Source organism: Ranitomeya imitator, chromosome 5 (genome assembly GCF_032444005.1).
Source record: "Ranitomeya imitator isolate aRanImi1 chromosome 5, aRanImi1.pri, whole genome shotgun sequence".
Classification (NCBI taxonomy): domain Eukaryota; kingdom Metazoa; phylum Chordata; class Amphibia; order Anura; family Dendrobatidae; genus Ranitomeya; species Ranitomeya imitator.
Window position 1 is genome coordinate 195,818,253 of NC_091286.1, and position 17,221 is coordinate 195,835,473.

Consider the following 17,221-nt stretch of genomic DNA (forward strand, 5'->3'; position numbering starts at 1 on the left):
ATATTGTTTATTAAAAGGAATTGGTGCGTTCGCAACCCGGGATCCACCGTGCAGGATTGTACCTGCTGCTAAATAATGGCGGCTCAATATGGCGGTATATACTAACTCTGTTAGCTTCACAGAGTAACCGCGAGAGGTGAGCTCTGTGCCCTGTTAGACTTTCACAGAGGCACAGGCCAAGTACCCAGATGTGAGCAGTGAGTGGTCATGCATGCATACTCAATCTCCTCGCCGGAGGAGCCAGCATTCTAGGGGCTTATTTCAGCCGGGTCCCTGAACACACTTATACACAATCTCCTCGCCGGAGGTGCCAGCATTCTAGGGGCTTATTTCAGCCGGGTCCCTGAACACATACAAACACATGACCACATTGGCGCAAAGCATATAGCAAAAGACGATACTAGCGCATGTCTGTGCGGTCATGCGCAGTTTATATAGTTGCAGCACAGGAAGCTGCTACTGAAGTTTTTGCCCTTTCAGGACCTTCCAGAAGGACCAATGGAAAGTGCTGCAGTATCTGAGCATGTTTTGCCCTTTCAGGACCTTCCAGAAGGACCAATGGAATGTACTGCAGCACCTGAGCATGTGACTGAACATGTGGCCCTCGACCTCCAATGGGAGACCCTGCCCTGGGCATGCTCAGTGTGAGTAAACAAGGACTTAGTCCCAGAGAGGCTCGCTCGCCGCAGATCAGTGCAGGGTACCATAGGAAAGCCAGAAAAGGCAGTAGTGACCCTATGCACCGAATCAGCCCCAGCGAGACGCTGGGAGCGACATCTCCGCTGAGCAGAGCCCACTGCGGCCAATACCGAATGGGAGACCGCAGCAGACACGGATCGAGATTCCCCCTGTGCAGCAGAGGAAACTCGACTCCTAACAATTGCTTACTGGGGGTCGTGGCTACGGTGAAGCGGGGTCCCAAGGTTGCTGCTGGAGGAGGCAGGAGTGGGGTGATGCTGCAGGCATGCTGGGATGAGGGGGGTGTTCCAATGTCAGGTGCTGCTGCGCTGTGTCCGGAGCTGCTGCTGCGCTGTGTCCGGTGGTGCTGCAAGGGGGCTCTGCCGACATTTTGTGGTTTCTCGGTACCAAGATCTCGGGAGATCTCAGCCAGGAAACAAGACAGGCCGTATCTGAGACCTTTTGCTGTGGGCGACTGCACCGCCATGTCATGCTGAAGGGTGCCAGGCCTTTTGGCTCCGTTTTGGACATTAAATACGTTTACTTTGAACTTTCCTGGGTCACTGCCAGCTGAATACATGTGGGAATTCTCTAGCACAGGCATTCCACACATGTATTCAGCATATCTGGCAGCCGTAAATCATGCAACTGAGGTGATGAAAACTATATCTCCGAGCAATAACAAATACTCGGAGATCACCCAAGCGTGCTCTAGAAAACCCGAGCAACGAGTACACTCGCTCATCACTAATTAAGACACCACTGCAAAAAGTTCAATTTGTCTGATTTTTCTCTAAATATGTATATTTTTTAGTAAAATGTAAATTGTTCTTTTATTCTATAAACTTCTGACATGTCTCCGAATTTCCAAGAAATAAATTTTGTGGTTTTTCTCTGACAAAGAAAAATGGTCAAAATTAAAAAAAAACAAAAAACCCCAGTGCTTTCAGACCTCAAATAATGCAAAGAAAACAAGTTCATAACCATTTAGAAACAACAATACTAATATTTTAACTCAGAAAAAGTTCAGAAATCAATATTTTGTGGAATAACCATGATTTTTAATCACAGCTTTCATGTGTCTTGGCATGCTCTCCACTAGTCTTTCACACTGCTTCTGGCGCCAAAACTTTAGCAGTTCTTTTTAGTTTGATGGCTTGTGACTATAAATCATCCTCTTGATTACATTCCAGAGGTTTCCAATGGGGTTCAGGTCTGGAGATTGGGCTGCCCATGACAGGGTTTTGATGTGGTGGTCTCTTAATTTTTGCCAGAGCTGTATGTGTGTATGCTCTTTATACTGTATATCTGAGAGGACTTCTAGTTTTTTGGTCCTTTTCTACTGTATAAAGTTTTCCTGGAATCAGAAAGTCATTTCCAATTACTTTTCTCATTCTAATTTGGCAAAAAAATTTGGCATAGTATTAATGTTGATATTAAAGCATACAGTCTTTTCCTTGGGGGGTCCAGTTTCCAAAATGGGGTCACTTGTGGGGGAGCTCCAATGTTTAGTCACACAGGGTCTCTCCAAATGCGACATGGTGTCCGCTAACGATGGAGATAATTTTTCATTTTCATTCTTTTTTATTAACATAGTTTTTTTTTCTTAAGGATCTATTCATTTTACTTGATTTGATTGGAGCTGCAAACCCTACTTTTCCAAACTACTTCCAAAATACAGTTCGTTGGTTCAACAGGCTTCAGTCTATTGGTAAGTGTGTTGCATTGACCTTCACTATTAAAGGTTTTTCATGTGTATAATGCTGTACTCTACAGAGTGATTTCAGATATGACTGTGATACAGGAGAGTTGCTAAACAGCTGAAACATTGCTTTAACAGGGGATGTAGACTGGAGAGACTATTGTGTAGCAGGAGTCCAACTTTAGTCACACCATGAAATAGATGGTGCCATTTTAAATACCGTATTTTTCAGACTGTAAGATGTACCGGACCATAAGACACAGCTAGACTGTAGAGAAAAAAATGTGGTCAGGTCTGTGCTTAATATCCTCTCTCCTGGTATATATGGTTCCCTCATTCCCATCTAGATATTCATGGCCCCCTCATCCATATCCTGATACGAATGGCCCCCTCATCCCAATCCTGGCATACATGGCCCCCTTCTCCCTAGCCTGGTATGCATGGCTGCCTCATCCCCATCCTGGTATACATGGCCCCTTCATCCCCATCCTGGTATGCATGGTCCCCTCATCCCCATCCTGGTATGTACAGCTTCCTCTTCCCGATCCTGGCATGTACAGCCCCTTCATCCCCATCCTGGTGTGCATACCCCCCTCATCCCTATCCTGGCATGCATGGCCCCCTCATCCCCATCCTGGTATGTGTTAGCACCATGCTGGATTCTTGCTCTGACATGCCGGATCTCCGGCATGTCCCTTCACTCACCTGTGCTGCGGTCGATGCTTCCCTTCCTCATGCTCTGCATGCTTCCAGCAAAGCTTCCAGCCAAATCCTTGGAGCACCCCCAAGGACCGTGGGGCTGTCGGGCCGGGTCCGGCGGTACTTAAAGGGGTGGTCACAGTGTCTGCGAATTGAGATATTGATTTGGCTTTTATCCTAAGTCATATTGCACGACTCGTTAAAGGGTTGATTGTGACTTGTAGGATCGCTACTTCCAACAGGTGGCGCTATAGAGTTTAAGTCCTCTTTTTCTCAGAAGAGGCAATTTGCATATTCATTTCTTTTATGTTCTTTGTTTGTCTTATGACTATTACTAAAAAAAGGTGTATTTTAGTGGCATTATATTTTGTACACTAATCTTTCTCCTTATTCTTTGCTGAAGTTATAATAGTTTGCTCATGGAGAACATTATTCCTATCACTAACAGTACTTTATGTAATACTTATGAGTGGTTTTGATCTTCATTTTTTTATTATTTCCTTTAATTTATCATGATAATTAGTGAATTTTTTTTAGCAACCTTGTTGTATACTCTGTATAGAATAACAGCATTTAAAAATATTTTCATTTTTTCCATTCATCCACAGGTCAACAAAAAAAATTTTTTTTCTGGTGTCCAAAATATTTTAATGAATTTGGGGTATTTTTGGGGTGCTGATTCTGAATATGCTATCAGTTTTGCCAGATTGGCTCAAGTTTTTGAGATTTTTGGTATCTTATTTATAGCACTTGTTGGTAAATGCGACGCATCATCTCATTAATTTCTTTGGATTAGTACTTGAACTGAGCAGTTCTCAATATAGTTTTGTGTTAATTAGTGTTCTAAAAGTTTGTTCATAGCTTGATTTTTGCACTAACTTTATGTTGTTGTCTGTTTTCCAGTGAAAAGCATGAACTCATCAAGAAGAAGTTGTCTTAACGATCCAGACTCATTCTGTTACATTTGTGGTGAATACACACTGCCAAAACATAGAAGAAACATAACAGACTTCGTAAAAAAAAGTGTATTTTGCCTATTTTGGGGTTATGCTTGGGGACCAAGACAAATTTTGGGCACCACACATAGTGTGCAAAGCATGTATCGAATTATTACGAAAATGGAGCAAAGGACAAAGAAAAAGCTTCAAATTTTGTGTTCCAATGGTGTGGAGAGAGCAAAAAAATCATCATGATGACTGTTATTTCTGTGCAGTGCAAGTGCAAGGATTCAATAAGCATAAGAAACTAAAATGGGAGTATCCTAACATGGAATCTGCAAGAAGGCCTGTCCCTCATTGTGAAGATGTGCCTGTACCTGTGTTTACCATGTTACCTGACCTTCCCCCACCTGATGATGATGAAATGCAGGGTATGGAGCTAAACATCAGTTCTGGACGTGAACTAGAATATGAAGGAAGTTTCAGAACACCTACGCAATTTACCCAAGGAGAGCTCAACGATCTAATAAGAGACCTCAACCTCTCAAAAAGTGCATCCGAACTTTTAGCTTCAAGGCTAAGTGAAAAAAATTGTCTGACGCCTGGAACTAAAATTACATCTTACAGGACCAGAGAAGAAGCACTTCTTCAATTTTTCTGTGAAGATGACCTACTTGTATATTGTAAGGATATTCCTGGCCTGATGCTGCAAATGGGTTTACAAGTATATCGTCCTGAAGACTGGAGGCTTTTCATAGATAGTTCTAAAAGGAGTTTGAAATGTGTTTTGTTGAACAATGGCAATCAGTGTGCATCTCTTCCAGTAGCTCACTCAACTAAACTTGCAGAACAATACAAAAATGTCAAAATGGTCTTGGAGAAACTGTGCTACCATGAACATTCGTGGCTGACATGTGTTGATTTAAAAATGGTCAACTTTTTACTTGGACAGCAAAGTGGATACACAAAGTATCCTTGCTTCATCTGCATGTGGGATAGTAGAGCAAAACATCAGCACTGGGAGAAACTGAATTGGCCTTCAAGGGACACCTTGACAGTAGGAGCATCAAACATAGTGAACGAACCTTTGGTGGACAGGGAAAAAATCATTCTACCACCACTTCACATAAAGTTAGGATTAATGAAGCAGTTCGTCAAGGCATTAGACAAAGATGGTAATTGCTTCATGTACATCTGCAGATCTTTCCCTGGTCTTAGTAGCGAAAAACTGAAGGCAGGAATCTTTGATGGTCCTCAAATTCGGAAACTCATTAAAGATTCAAATTTTCCTAAGGAAATGAATGACATTGAAGCTGCTGCATGGTGTAGTTTTGTGTTGGTAGTGAAGAACTTCTTGGGAAATCAAAAGGCAGACAATTATGAAGAACTGGTACAAAACATGCTATTGAGATTTAGAAATCTGGGTGTACACATGAGCATTAAATTGCATTATCTTCACAGTCACTTGGACAGATTTCCAGAAAACCTTGGAGAATTTAGCGAAGAACAAGGGGAGAGATTTCATCAGGATATTATGGTGATGGAGGAAAGGTACCAAGGCAGATGGGACAGACATATGATGGCTGATTACTGCTGGAATCTACAGCGTGACTGCCCGAATAGCTCACATAGAAGAAAATCATATAAAAAGCGCTTTTCCAGCGATTAAATGTCTCCTATCTTTCATGTCTTGTTCATTTTTGAAGATTACTTTCTAAAACTAGTTAAAATAAACTAAAATCAACATTTACTTTGTTAAATTTATTGTATTCATGACAATATCAATAAAGTTAATGCGCGTGTAGCAAATTACGTCTTTTTTTTACACATTTTACGAAAAATCTCAAAAACTTGAGCCAATCTGGCAAAACTGATGACATATTCAGAATCAGCACCCCAAAGTTACCCTAAATTCGATGAAATATCTTTGGCACCAAAAATGCTGTTGACCTATTAATACTTTTAATAAATATAATTGAAACCTAGGTGATTTATAGAGTGAACGCTGAATCATTTTCCATTATATCTCAACATCTTCATCTTCTTGAGATTACATAAAAATATTGTTTGCTGTATGGCCAGATTTTGAAATCTACATCTACAGCCATATTAATTTCCTTGCCTTGAGAGTTGTGAATTTCTGAAACCTTTATTGAAAGTGAAATAGGCTGTCAGTGATAAGGTTTTATCTTATAAACTGTAGAAACTGTGTTTCTGATATTTTCTGTACAGCACCCATGCACTTCTCACCTTTCTGAAAAACCTCAGCCCATCTTGCCCAAACACTCTGCACAAAAAAACTTCATACAATTCCAAAAACTGCTTGCTTGTTATCTTCCTACTCCTACTGATTTCAAGGGACATCTCCCCCAACCCCGGTCCACCATCCACCAACCTCAACCCATACCCTACCTCACATAGAAACCTTAATAATCTTACTAATATTACTTGCACTTCTTCATCTCCTTCTTTTAATTGTGCCCTTTGGAATCCACGGTCTGTATGCAACAAGCTTCCTTTCCTACACAATTACTTTCTGAAAAACTCTCTGAATCTGCTGGCCCTCACGGAAACCTGGATTCAGGATTCTGACACGTCCTCTCCTGCTGCCATTTCCCATGGTGGCTTACAATTCTCACATTCCCCGAGACCCAGAAACAGACATGGTGGTGGAGTCGGCATACTTTTCTCCCCACAATGCACCTTCCAGGTCATCCCCCCAGCTCCATCACTCTCATTCCCTTCTTTTGAGGTCCACACCATCAGGCTCTTTCGTCCCCTCTCCCTCAGAGTAGCGGTCATATACCGGCCCCCAGGCTCACCCACCCACTTCCTGGACCATTTCTCTGCCTGGCTGCCGCACTTCATGTCCTCAGAACTACCAACCCTTATCCTGGGAGACTTCAACATCCCCATAAACAGCCCCACTTCCACATCTGCATCCCAGCTTCTATCACTAACCACTTCTCTAGGCCTCTCACAGCTCTCAACCTCTGAGACTCACAAGGACGGTAACACCTTTGACCTAGTCTTCGCCCGGCTCTGCTCAATCTCCTACCTAGATAACTCACCGCTTCCCCTCTCTGATGACAACATTCTCTCCTTCACACTCACAAATCCTCGCCCACACCAGCATACTCCTACCTACCGCACATTCAGAAATCTGCATGCCATTAACCCTCATACACTTTCAGACTCCTTACACTCATCATTGTCCCCAATCTCTTCTTTTTCCTGTCCTGATCTGGCTGTACATCACTTTAATGACACTCTTAGAAGCACCCTTGACCAAGTAGCGCCACTCACCCTCAGAACCTCCAAACAAAGAGTGAAATAGCCCTGGCTCACATCGCAAAAGCGATTTCTCCAGCGATGCTCTAGGTGTGCTGAACGCTTATGGAGGAAAACACGCACACCAGAAGACTTCATACACTTCAAATTTATGTTAAGTACCTATAACTCTGCCCTTCACCTCGCCAAACAGGCCTACTTCACCACCCTGATCTCCTCACTAGCCAACAACCCCAAGAAACTTTTTGACACCTTTCACTCCCTCCTCAGGCCAAAAGCACAAGCCCCTATCACAGACTGATGACCTCGCCTCCCACGTTATAGAGAAAATAGACAATATCCGTCAGGAAATCTGCTCCCAATCACCAAGTTCAGTGACTCCCATCCCTCCCTGCATTTCCCCTGGCTCTCTCTCCACATTCGATCCCATCACAGAAGAAGAAGTCTCCAGGCTCCTCTCTTATTCTCGTCTGACTACATGCACCACCGACCCCATTCCCTCACACCTCCTCCAGTCTCTCTCTCCAGCCGTCACAACTCACCTAACTACAATCTTTAATCTCTCCCTCTCCTCTGGCATTTTCCCCTCCTGCTTCAAACACACTATCATTACTCCATTACTAAAGAAACCCACTCTCGACCCATCCTGCCCAAATAACTACAGACTAGTCTCCAATCTCCCCTTCATCTCTAAACTCTTGGAGCGCCTGATTTACTCCCGCCTTACCCGTTACCTCTCCACTCACTCCCTCCTAGACCCTTCACAGTCCGGTCTCCGCCCCCTACATTCGACTGAAACTGCACTCATCAAAGTGACCAATGACCTTCTGACAGCAAAACGTAATGGTGACCACTCTCTGCTCATTCTTCTCGACCTTTCTGCAGCTTTCGACACTGTTGACCACCCTGTCCTACTCTCTAGGCTCCAGTCACTTGGCATTAAGGACACTGCTCTCTGCTGCTTCTCCTCCTATCTTTCTGACCGCTCCTTCAGTGTTCTGTTCTCTGGCTCCACTTCATCTCCTCTTCCTCTCACTGTCGGGGTACCTCAGGGCCCAGTCCTTGGCCCCCTTCTCTTCTCCCTCTACACGGCCCCAATTGGACAGACCATCAGCAGATTTGGCTTTCAGTACCATCTTTATGCTGATGACACACAACTATACACGTCATCCCCAGACCTTACCCCCGCTGTACTACAGAACGCCACTGACTGCCTGTCTGCAGTCTCCAACGTCATGTCCGCTCTCTATCTGAAACTCAACCTCTCCAAAACTGAACTTCTTCGGCTCTCGCCATCTACTAACCTCCCTAAATCTGACATTTCCCTCTCCGTGAGTGGCACCATAATAACACCCCGGAAGCAGGCGCGCTGTCTGGGTGTTATGTTTGACTCTGCTCTCTCCTTCACCTCCCATATACAATCTCTTGCCCGATCGTGCCGCTTACACCTAAAGAACATCTCTAGAATCCGCCCTTTTCTCACCATGGAAACAACAAAAACCCTCACTGTCGCCCTGATCCACTCCCGTCTGGACTACTGTAATGCTCTATTAATTGGCCTCCCCCTCATGCGACTCTCCCCTCTCCAGTCTATCCTTAATGCAGCAGCCAGGGTTGTCCATCTGGCTAATCGTTACTCGGACGCGTCCGCTCTTCGCCAGTCATTACACTGGCTGCCCATTCATTACAGGATACAATTCAAAATACTTGTTCTCACCCACAAAGCTCTCCACAGTGCGGCACCCCCTTACATCTCCTCCCGACTCCAAGACTTCTCCCGTGCTGCACCAATCCTCTGGAATGCTCTACCCCAAGATATTAGGACCATCCACAATTTGCATAGTTTTAGGCGCTCCCTCAAAACACATTTGTTCACAGCGGCCTACCACGGTCACTAATCAAACTCATTTTATGTTTGTGTGTGTGTGTAGCCCATTCACTATCCCCATCTATGCCCCACCCTCTGAAGATGGCTGGGCCATCATTGTAAATACATCATTGTAAATACACACCTGTACTTTGTATCTCCCCCACCTCATTGTAGATTGTAAGCTCTCACGAGCAGGGTCGTTTTATTTCACTTTAATTATTGTATTGTTAACGTTGTTACTTATGACTGTTGTGTTTGATACTGTTAAACTGTAAAGCGCTGCGGAATATGTTTGGGCTATATAAATAAAGATTATTATTATTATTTAATAGAAAGAAGATTGCATAATCTTGGACTACTGAAGAATCATCCCTCTGAAATTTTATATTTTCGAAACAGTTTGCGGGCAAAACAGGTTGATGATGATCATGTTCCATTTTTACAAAGAGGTATGAAAAAGTGCAGTTTTAATGAGCATTTTTTATATATATAATTAGCACAGTTGAAAAAAGATACATGCCAATGCACAGCAACACAATACAAGATCCATTCTGCCCCAGAAGAGCTAATCTTTCCCTTCTGATCCCAATTGTGCACTAGACTAAACATTGAGAAAACAATTTCACACATTTAAATAAAGATTTGTGTTATTTTGTTTTGCAAATGAATCCAAGCGTTTTTTGAAACTGTCAATGGTTCCCAATGCAATCAGCTCTTCAGGTACACTTTATCACAGATTAATAATTCTTACAGTAAAGAAGGCCTATTTCCTTTGGAGAATAAACTTTTCTTTCTCCAGGTGGAGGAATACCCCCTTGTCCTTTGAGAGGTTTTATACAAAACGTCTTTTGACCACAGTTTTGTTACTGTGGTTTGAAAAACTGTTAGCCTCCTTCCTGATTTCCTATTCCTTTGCATGTTAGTCACACTTAAATGTTTCAGATCATCAAAGAAATAGTAAACACAAAATGCAGTTTTTAAATCAAGGTCTTTATTATTAAGGGAAAAAGACATCCAAACCTACAGAGCACTGTGTGAAAAAGTAATTGCCCCTAAATGTAATAACTGGTTGGGGCCACCCTTAGCAACAACAAGTGCAATCAAGTATTGTGATAACTGGCATAAGTGTTAATAATGTCTTCTATATCATTAATAAATAAGTTGAACAACAACAGACCCAGCACTGAACAATCTTGGGGTACAGCACTTGTAACTGGGGACCTTATAGAGTAGCAGTCATTCACCATACCTCTCGGGGTGCGGTCTTTGTTCCATTTTTCTATCCAAATACAAACCTTTCTTTCTAAACCTTTGAACCTTAATTTACCCATTAGGAAATAGTCTGAGACAGTGTCATGACAACTAGTCAGATTAGTATGACAACTTCTCTACTTAATAAAATTGTGTTTGCTATCACTTATTATTTTTGCCCTTTAATGGATGTTGAGCTTACTAGTCTGAGAAGGGCCTGAAGTCATTTTTGATAATGGGCACCATCTTGCACTAGTCACTCGTAACTTTGCAAATCTCTTGAAAGTCATTAAAAATAATGTATAAGGCCGGCGTCACGCTAGCGCGTTTTACGGACGTATGAGAGGTGCAGAAAATACGGATTGCATACGGTACAATGATTCTCTATGCCCCAGCTCCTATCTGCCGTATTTTACTGATCCGTATTATACGGTCTTCTACGGCCGTAGAAAATCGCAGCATGTTGCGTTTGTCACCGTATTGCGCTAAAAAATCGCCAATGAAAGTCTATGGGGGCGAGAAAATTATGGATTACACACGGACCAGCAGTGTGACTTGCGAGAAATACGCAGCAGTGTTCTATAGAAAAGCTGGCAATTCAGTGCAGTGTACAGTAAAATCACACTGACAGGTTAGAATAGAATAGCTAAGATAAATGTCTCCACATAGTATAGGGGTATATATATATATATATATATATATATATATATATATATATATGTCAGTGAGACACATATATGTATATATATTAATATTTCATACAGCGCTAGATAGGAGAAAAGCCGGTAATTCAATTGCCGGCTTTTCCTATCTCCTTCACAAACCCGACATGATATGAGACATGGTTTACATACAGTAAACCATCTCATATCCCTTTTTTTTACATATTCCACACTACTAATGTTAGTAGTGTGTATGTGCAAAATTTGGGGGCTCTAGCTATTAAATTAAAGGGTTAAATCACTGAAAAAATTGGCGTGGGCTCCTGCGCAATATTCTCCGCCAGAGTGGTAAAGCCAGTGACTGAGGGCAGATATTAATAGTCTGGAGAGGGTCCATGGTTACATCTGCCCTCAGCCACCCCAGAAAAGGCACATCTGGAAGATGCGCCTATTCTGGCACTTGGCCACTCTCTTCCCATTCCCGTGTAGCGGTGGGATATGGGGTAATGAAGGGTTAATGTCACCTTGCTATCGTTTTTTCGCCGGATCCGACTAGCTGATCCGGCTAATTGGATCCTTAAAAAGTCAGAGCATGCTCAGTTAAAAAAACTGAAACCGTTGCCGGATTCCGTCATTCCGTCATAGCAAACGACAGACGGCGACGGATCCGTTGCTGTCCGTTTTTTTCGATGGTCACAAAAAACGTTACTATGTCCGTTGTCTCCGGCCACCGGACAAACAATTTTCGACGGATCCGGCGAACGATGGATGAAACGTGAGGCCATCCATCTCAATCCGTCGCTAATACAAGTCTATGAGAAAAAAAAACGATCTGGTGGCATCAGTCGCCGGATCCGTTTTTTTCCAAATTCGACAGATTGCGACTGATGGCAAAAAACTGATGTGTGAAAGGGGCCTTAGCACCTGAACTCTTCTAATATTAGATGAGGTGGACCTTCCTGGCATGAAGCCTGATTGATTGTCATGTATAATATTCAATATTACTGTTTTCAACCTGTTAGCTATAAGTTTCATAAGTATTTTGTAATCTGTATTAAGTAAGGATTTGGGGCTATCATTCATTTTTATGTTCACTAAACTGATAACTTTTTTACAGATTCTATTGAACTTTTTGTAGTTTGTGTATGCTGCAGTTGACCATATACAGCGAAGAGCAAAAGGGCAACAATGTTTTGAACTTTGTACTTTTAGGCTCCATATCTCATCAACTTCTGCTTTTAACTTGAGATTGCCATCATTTTAACCCCTTCCCGACCTTTGACGCATACGCTGCGTCATGAAAGTCGGTGCCATTCCGACCCATGACGCAGCATATGCGTCATGGAAAGATCGCGTCCCTGCAGGCCGGGTGAAAGGGTTAACTCCCATTTCACCCGATCTGCAGGGGGGGGAGTGGTAGTTTAGCCCAGGGGGGGTGGCTTCACCCCCTCGTGGCTACGATCGCTCTGATTGGCTGTTGAAAGTGAAACTGCCAATCAGAGCGATTTGTAATATTTCACCTAAAAAACTGGTGAAATATTACAATCCAGCCATGGCCGATGCTGCAATATCATCGGCCATGGCTGGAAACACTTATGTGCACCCACCCCACTCCTCCGATCGCCCCCCCAGCCCCCCGATCTGTGGTCCGCTCCCCTCCGTCCTGTGCTCCGCTCCCCCGTCCTCCTGTCCGCTTCCCCGTGCACCAATCACACCCCCCGCGCTCCAATCAAACCCCCCCGCACTCCGATCCCCCCCCCGCACACAGCGACCCCCCCGTGCTCCGATCCACCCCCCCCGCACAGCGATCCCTCACCCCAATCCTTCCCCGTGCTCCAATCCTCCCCCGTGCTCCAATCCTCCCTCCCGTGTTCCGATCCACCCCCCCCATGATCCGATCCACCCCCCCGTGCTCCGACGCCCCCCCCGTGCCCTGATCTCCCCCCCCTTATACTTACCTGGCCGCCCGAGGTCCGTCCGTCTTCTTTCCTGGGCGCCGCCATCTTCCAAAATGGCGGGCGCATGTGCAGTGCGCCCGCCGAATCTGCCGGCCGGCAGATTCGTTCCAGAGTGAGTTTTGATCACTGAGATATAACCTATCTCAGTGATCAAAATAAAAAAAATAGTAAATGACCCCCCCCCCCTTTGTCACCCCCATAGATAGGGACAATAAAAAAATAAAGAATTTTTTTTTTTTTCACTAAGGTTGGGGTAAGAACTAGGGTTAGGGTTAGGGTTAGGGGTAGGGTTAGGGGTAGGGTTAGGGGTAGGGTTAGGGCTAGGGTTAGGGGTAGGGTTAGGGGTAGGGTTAGGGGTAGGGTTAGGGCTAGGGTTAGGGTTTCGGTATGTGCACACGTATTCTGGTCCTATGCGGATTTTTCCGCAGCGGATTTGAAAAATCCACAGTGCTAAACCGCTGCCGATTTATCGTGGATTTACCGCGGTTTTTCTGTGCATTTCACTGCGGTTTTACAACTGCGATTTTCTATTGGAGCAGTTGTAAAACCGCTGCGGAATCCGCAGAAAGAAGTGACATGCTGCGGAATGTAAACCGCTGCGTTTCCGTGCAGTTTTTCCGCAGCATGTGTACAGCGATTTTTGGTTCCCATAGGTTCACATTGAACTGTAAACTCATGGGAAACTGCTGCGGATCCGCAGCGTTTTCCGCAGCGTGTGCACATACCTTTAGAATTAGGCTATGTGCACACGGTGCGGATTGGCCGCTGCGGATCCGCAGCAGTGTTCCATCAGGTTTACAGTACCATGTAAACATATGGAAAACCAAATCCGCTGTGCCCATGGTGCAGAAAATACCGCGCGGGAACGCTGCGTTGTATTTTCCGCAGCATGCCAATTCTTTGTGCGGATTCCGCAGCGTTTTACACCTGTTCCTCAATAGGAATCCACAGGTGAAATCCGCACAAAAAACACTGGAAATCCACGGTAAATCCACAGGTAAAACGCAGTGCCTTTTACCCGCGGATTTTTCAAAAATGATGCTGAAAAATCTCATACGAATCCGCAACGTTGGCACATAGCCTTAGAGTTGGGTTGGAATTAGGGTTGTGGTTAGGGTTAGGGGTGTGTTGGGGTTAGGGTTGTGGTTAGGGGTGTGTTGGGGTTAGGGTTGTGATTAGGGTTACGGCTACAGTTGGGATAAGGGTTAGGGGTGTGTTGGAGGTAGAATTGAGGGGTTTCCACTGTTTAGGCACTTCAGGGGGTCTCCAAACGCAACATGGCGCCACCATTGATTCCAGCCAATCTTGTATTCAAAAATTCAAATGGTGCTCCCTCACTTCCGAACCCCGACGTGTGCCCAAACAGTGGTTTACCCCCACATATGGGGTACCAGCATACTCAGGACAAACTGCGCAACAATTACTGGGGTCCAATTTCTCCTGTTACCCTTGAGAAAATAAAAAATTGCTTGCTAAAACATCATTTTTGAGGAAAGAAAAATGATTTTTTATTTTCACGGCTCTGCGTTGTAAACGTCTGTGAAGCACTTGGGGGTTCAAAGTGCTCACCACATATCTAGATAAGTTCCTTGGGGGGTCTAGTTTCCAAAATGGGGTCACTTGTGGGGGGTTTCTACTGTTTAGGCACACCAGGGGCTCTGCAAACGCAACGTGACGCCCGCAGACCATTCCATCAAAGTCTGCATTTCAAAAGTCACTACTTCCCTTCTGAGCCCCCACGTGTGCCCAAACAGTGGTTTACCCCCACACATGGGGCATCAGCGTACTCAGGAGAAACTGGACAACAACTTTTGTGGTCCAATTTCTCCTGTAACCCTTGGGAAAATAAAAAATTCTGGGCTAAAAAATTATTTTTGAGGAAAGAAAACGTATTTATTATTTTCACGGCTCTGCGTTATAAACTTCTGTAAAGCACTTGGGGGTTGAAAGTGCTCACCACACATCTAGATAAGTTCCTTTGGGGGTCTAGTTTCCAAAATGGGGTCACTTGTGGGGGGTTTCTACTGTTTAGGCACACCAGGGGCTCTGCAAACGCAATGTGACGCCCGCAGACCATTCCATCAAAGTCTGCATTTCAAAAGTCACTACTTCCCTTCTGAGCCCCCACGTGTGCCCAAACAGTGGTTTACCCCCACACATGGGGTATCAGCGTACTCAGGAGAAACTGGACAACAACTTTTGTGGTCCAATTTCTCCTGTAACCCTTGGGAAAATAAAAAATTCTGGGCTAAAAAATTATTTTTGAGGAAAGAAAACGTATTTATTATTTTCACTGCTCTGTGTTATGAACTTCTGTGAAGCACTTGGGGGTTCAAAGTGCTCACCTCACATCTAGATAAGTTCCTTTCGGGGTCTAGTTTCCAAAATGGGGTCACTTGTGGGGGGTTTCTACTGTTTAGCCACATCAGGGGCTCTGCAAACGCAACGTGACGCCCACAGAGCATTCCATCAAAGTCTGCATTTCAAAACGTCACTACTTCACTTCCGAGCCCCAGCATGTGCCTAAACAGTGGTTTACCCCCACATATGGGGTATCAGCGTACTCAGGAGAAACTGGACAACAACTTTTGGGGTCAAATTTCTCCTGTTACCCTTGGGAAAATAAAAAATTGCGGGCTAAAATTCATTTTTGAGAAAATAATTTTTTTTTTTTATTTTCATGGCTCTGCGTTATAAACTTCTGTGAAGCACTTGAGGGTTCAAAGTGCTCACTACACATCTAGATTAGTTCCTTTGGGGGTCTAGTTTCCAAAATGGGGTAATTTGTGGGGGATCTCCAATGTTTAGGCACACAGGGGCTCTCCAAACGCGACATGGTGTCCGCTAATGATTGGAGATAATTTTCCATTTAAAAAGCCAAATGGCGTGCCTTCCCTTCTGAGCCCTGCCGTGCGCCCAAACAGTGGTTTACCCCCACATATGGGGTATCTGCATACTCAGGACAAACTGGACAACAACATTTGTGGTCCAATTTCTCCTATTACCATTGGCAAAATAGGAAATTCCAGGCTAAAAAATCATTTTTGAGAAAAGAAAAATTATTTTTTATTTTCATGGCTGTGCATTATAAACTTCTGTGAAGCACCTGGGGGTTTAAAGTGCTCAGTATGCATCTAGATAAGTTCCTTGGGGGGTCTAGTTTCCAAAATGGGGTCACTTGTGGGGGAGCTCCATTGCATAGGCACACAGGGGCTCTCCAAATGCGACATGGTGTCCGCTAACAATTGGAGCTAATTTTCCATTCAAAAAGTTAAAAGGCGCGCCTTTCCTTCCGAGCCCTGCCGTGTGCCCAAACAGTGGTTTACCCCCACATATGAGGTATCGGCGTACTCGGGAGAAATTGCTCAACAAATTTTAGGATCCATTTTATCCTATTGCCCATGTGAAAATGAAAAAATTGAGGCGAAAATAAATTTTTTGTGAAAAAAAAGTACTTTTTCATTTTTACGGATCAATTTGTGAAGCACCTGAGGGTTTAAAGTGCTCACTAGGCATCTAGATAAGTTCCTTGGGGGGTCCAGTTTCCAAAATGGGGTCACTTGTGGGGGAGCTCCAATGTTTAAGCACACAGGGTCTCTCCAAACGCGACATGGTGTCCGCTAACGATGGAGATAATTTTTCATTCAAAAAGTCAAATGGCGCTCCTTCCCTTCCGAGCCTTACCATGTGCCCAAACAGTGGTTTACCCCCACATGTGAAGTATCGGTGTACTCAGGAGAAATTGCCAAACAAATTTTAGGATCCATTTTATCCTGTTGTCCATGTGAAAATGAAAAAATTGAGGCTAAAAGAATTTTTTTGTGAAAAAAAAGTACTTTTTCATTTTTACGGATCAATTTGTGAAGCACCTGGGGGTTTAAAGGGCTCACTATGCATCTAGATAAGTTCCTTGGGGCGTCTAGTTTCCAAAATGGGGTCACTTGTGGGGGAGCTCCAATTTTTAGGCACACGGGGGCTCTCCAAATGTGACATGGTGTCCGCTAAAGAGTGCAGCCAATTTTTCATTCAAAAAGTCAAATGGCGCTCCTTCCCTTCCAAGCCCTGCCGTGCGCCCAAACAGTGGTTTACCCCCACATATGAGGTATCAGCGTACTCAGGACAAATTGGACAACAACGTACGTGGTTCAGTTTCTCCTTTTACCATTGGGAAA

General features: G+C 44.1%; 1 protein-coding gene across 3 annotated transcripts in view; it reads left to right on the forward strand.

Annotated features, from left to right (window-relative positions):
* The window catches only part of QPCT (glutaminyl-peptide cyclotransferase), a 248,470-nt gene that overhangs the window by 170,381 nt on the left and 60,868 nt on the right, over positions 1-17,221 (forward strand). For 2 of the 3 annotated variants that reach the window (XM_069769480.1, XM_069769478.1), the window contains exons 5-6: positions 2,290-2,389; positions 9,511-9,627. In XM_069769480.1, the coding sequence (XP_069625581.1) occupies positions 2,290-2,389; positions 9,511-9,627 (217 nt within the window). Of the gene's footprint in view, positions 1-2,289; positions 2,390-9,506; positions 9,628-17,221 lie in introns of those variants that run through there. The other variant, XM_069769477.1, reaches the window with a different exon arrangement.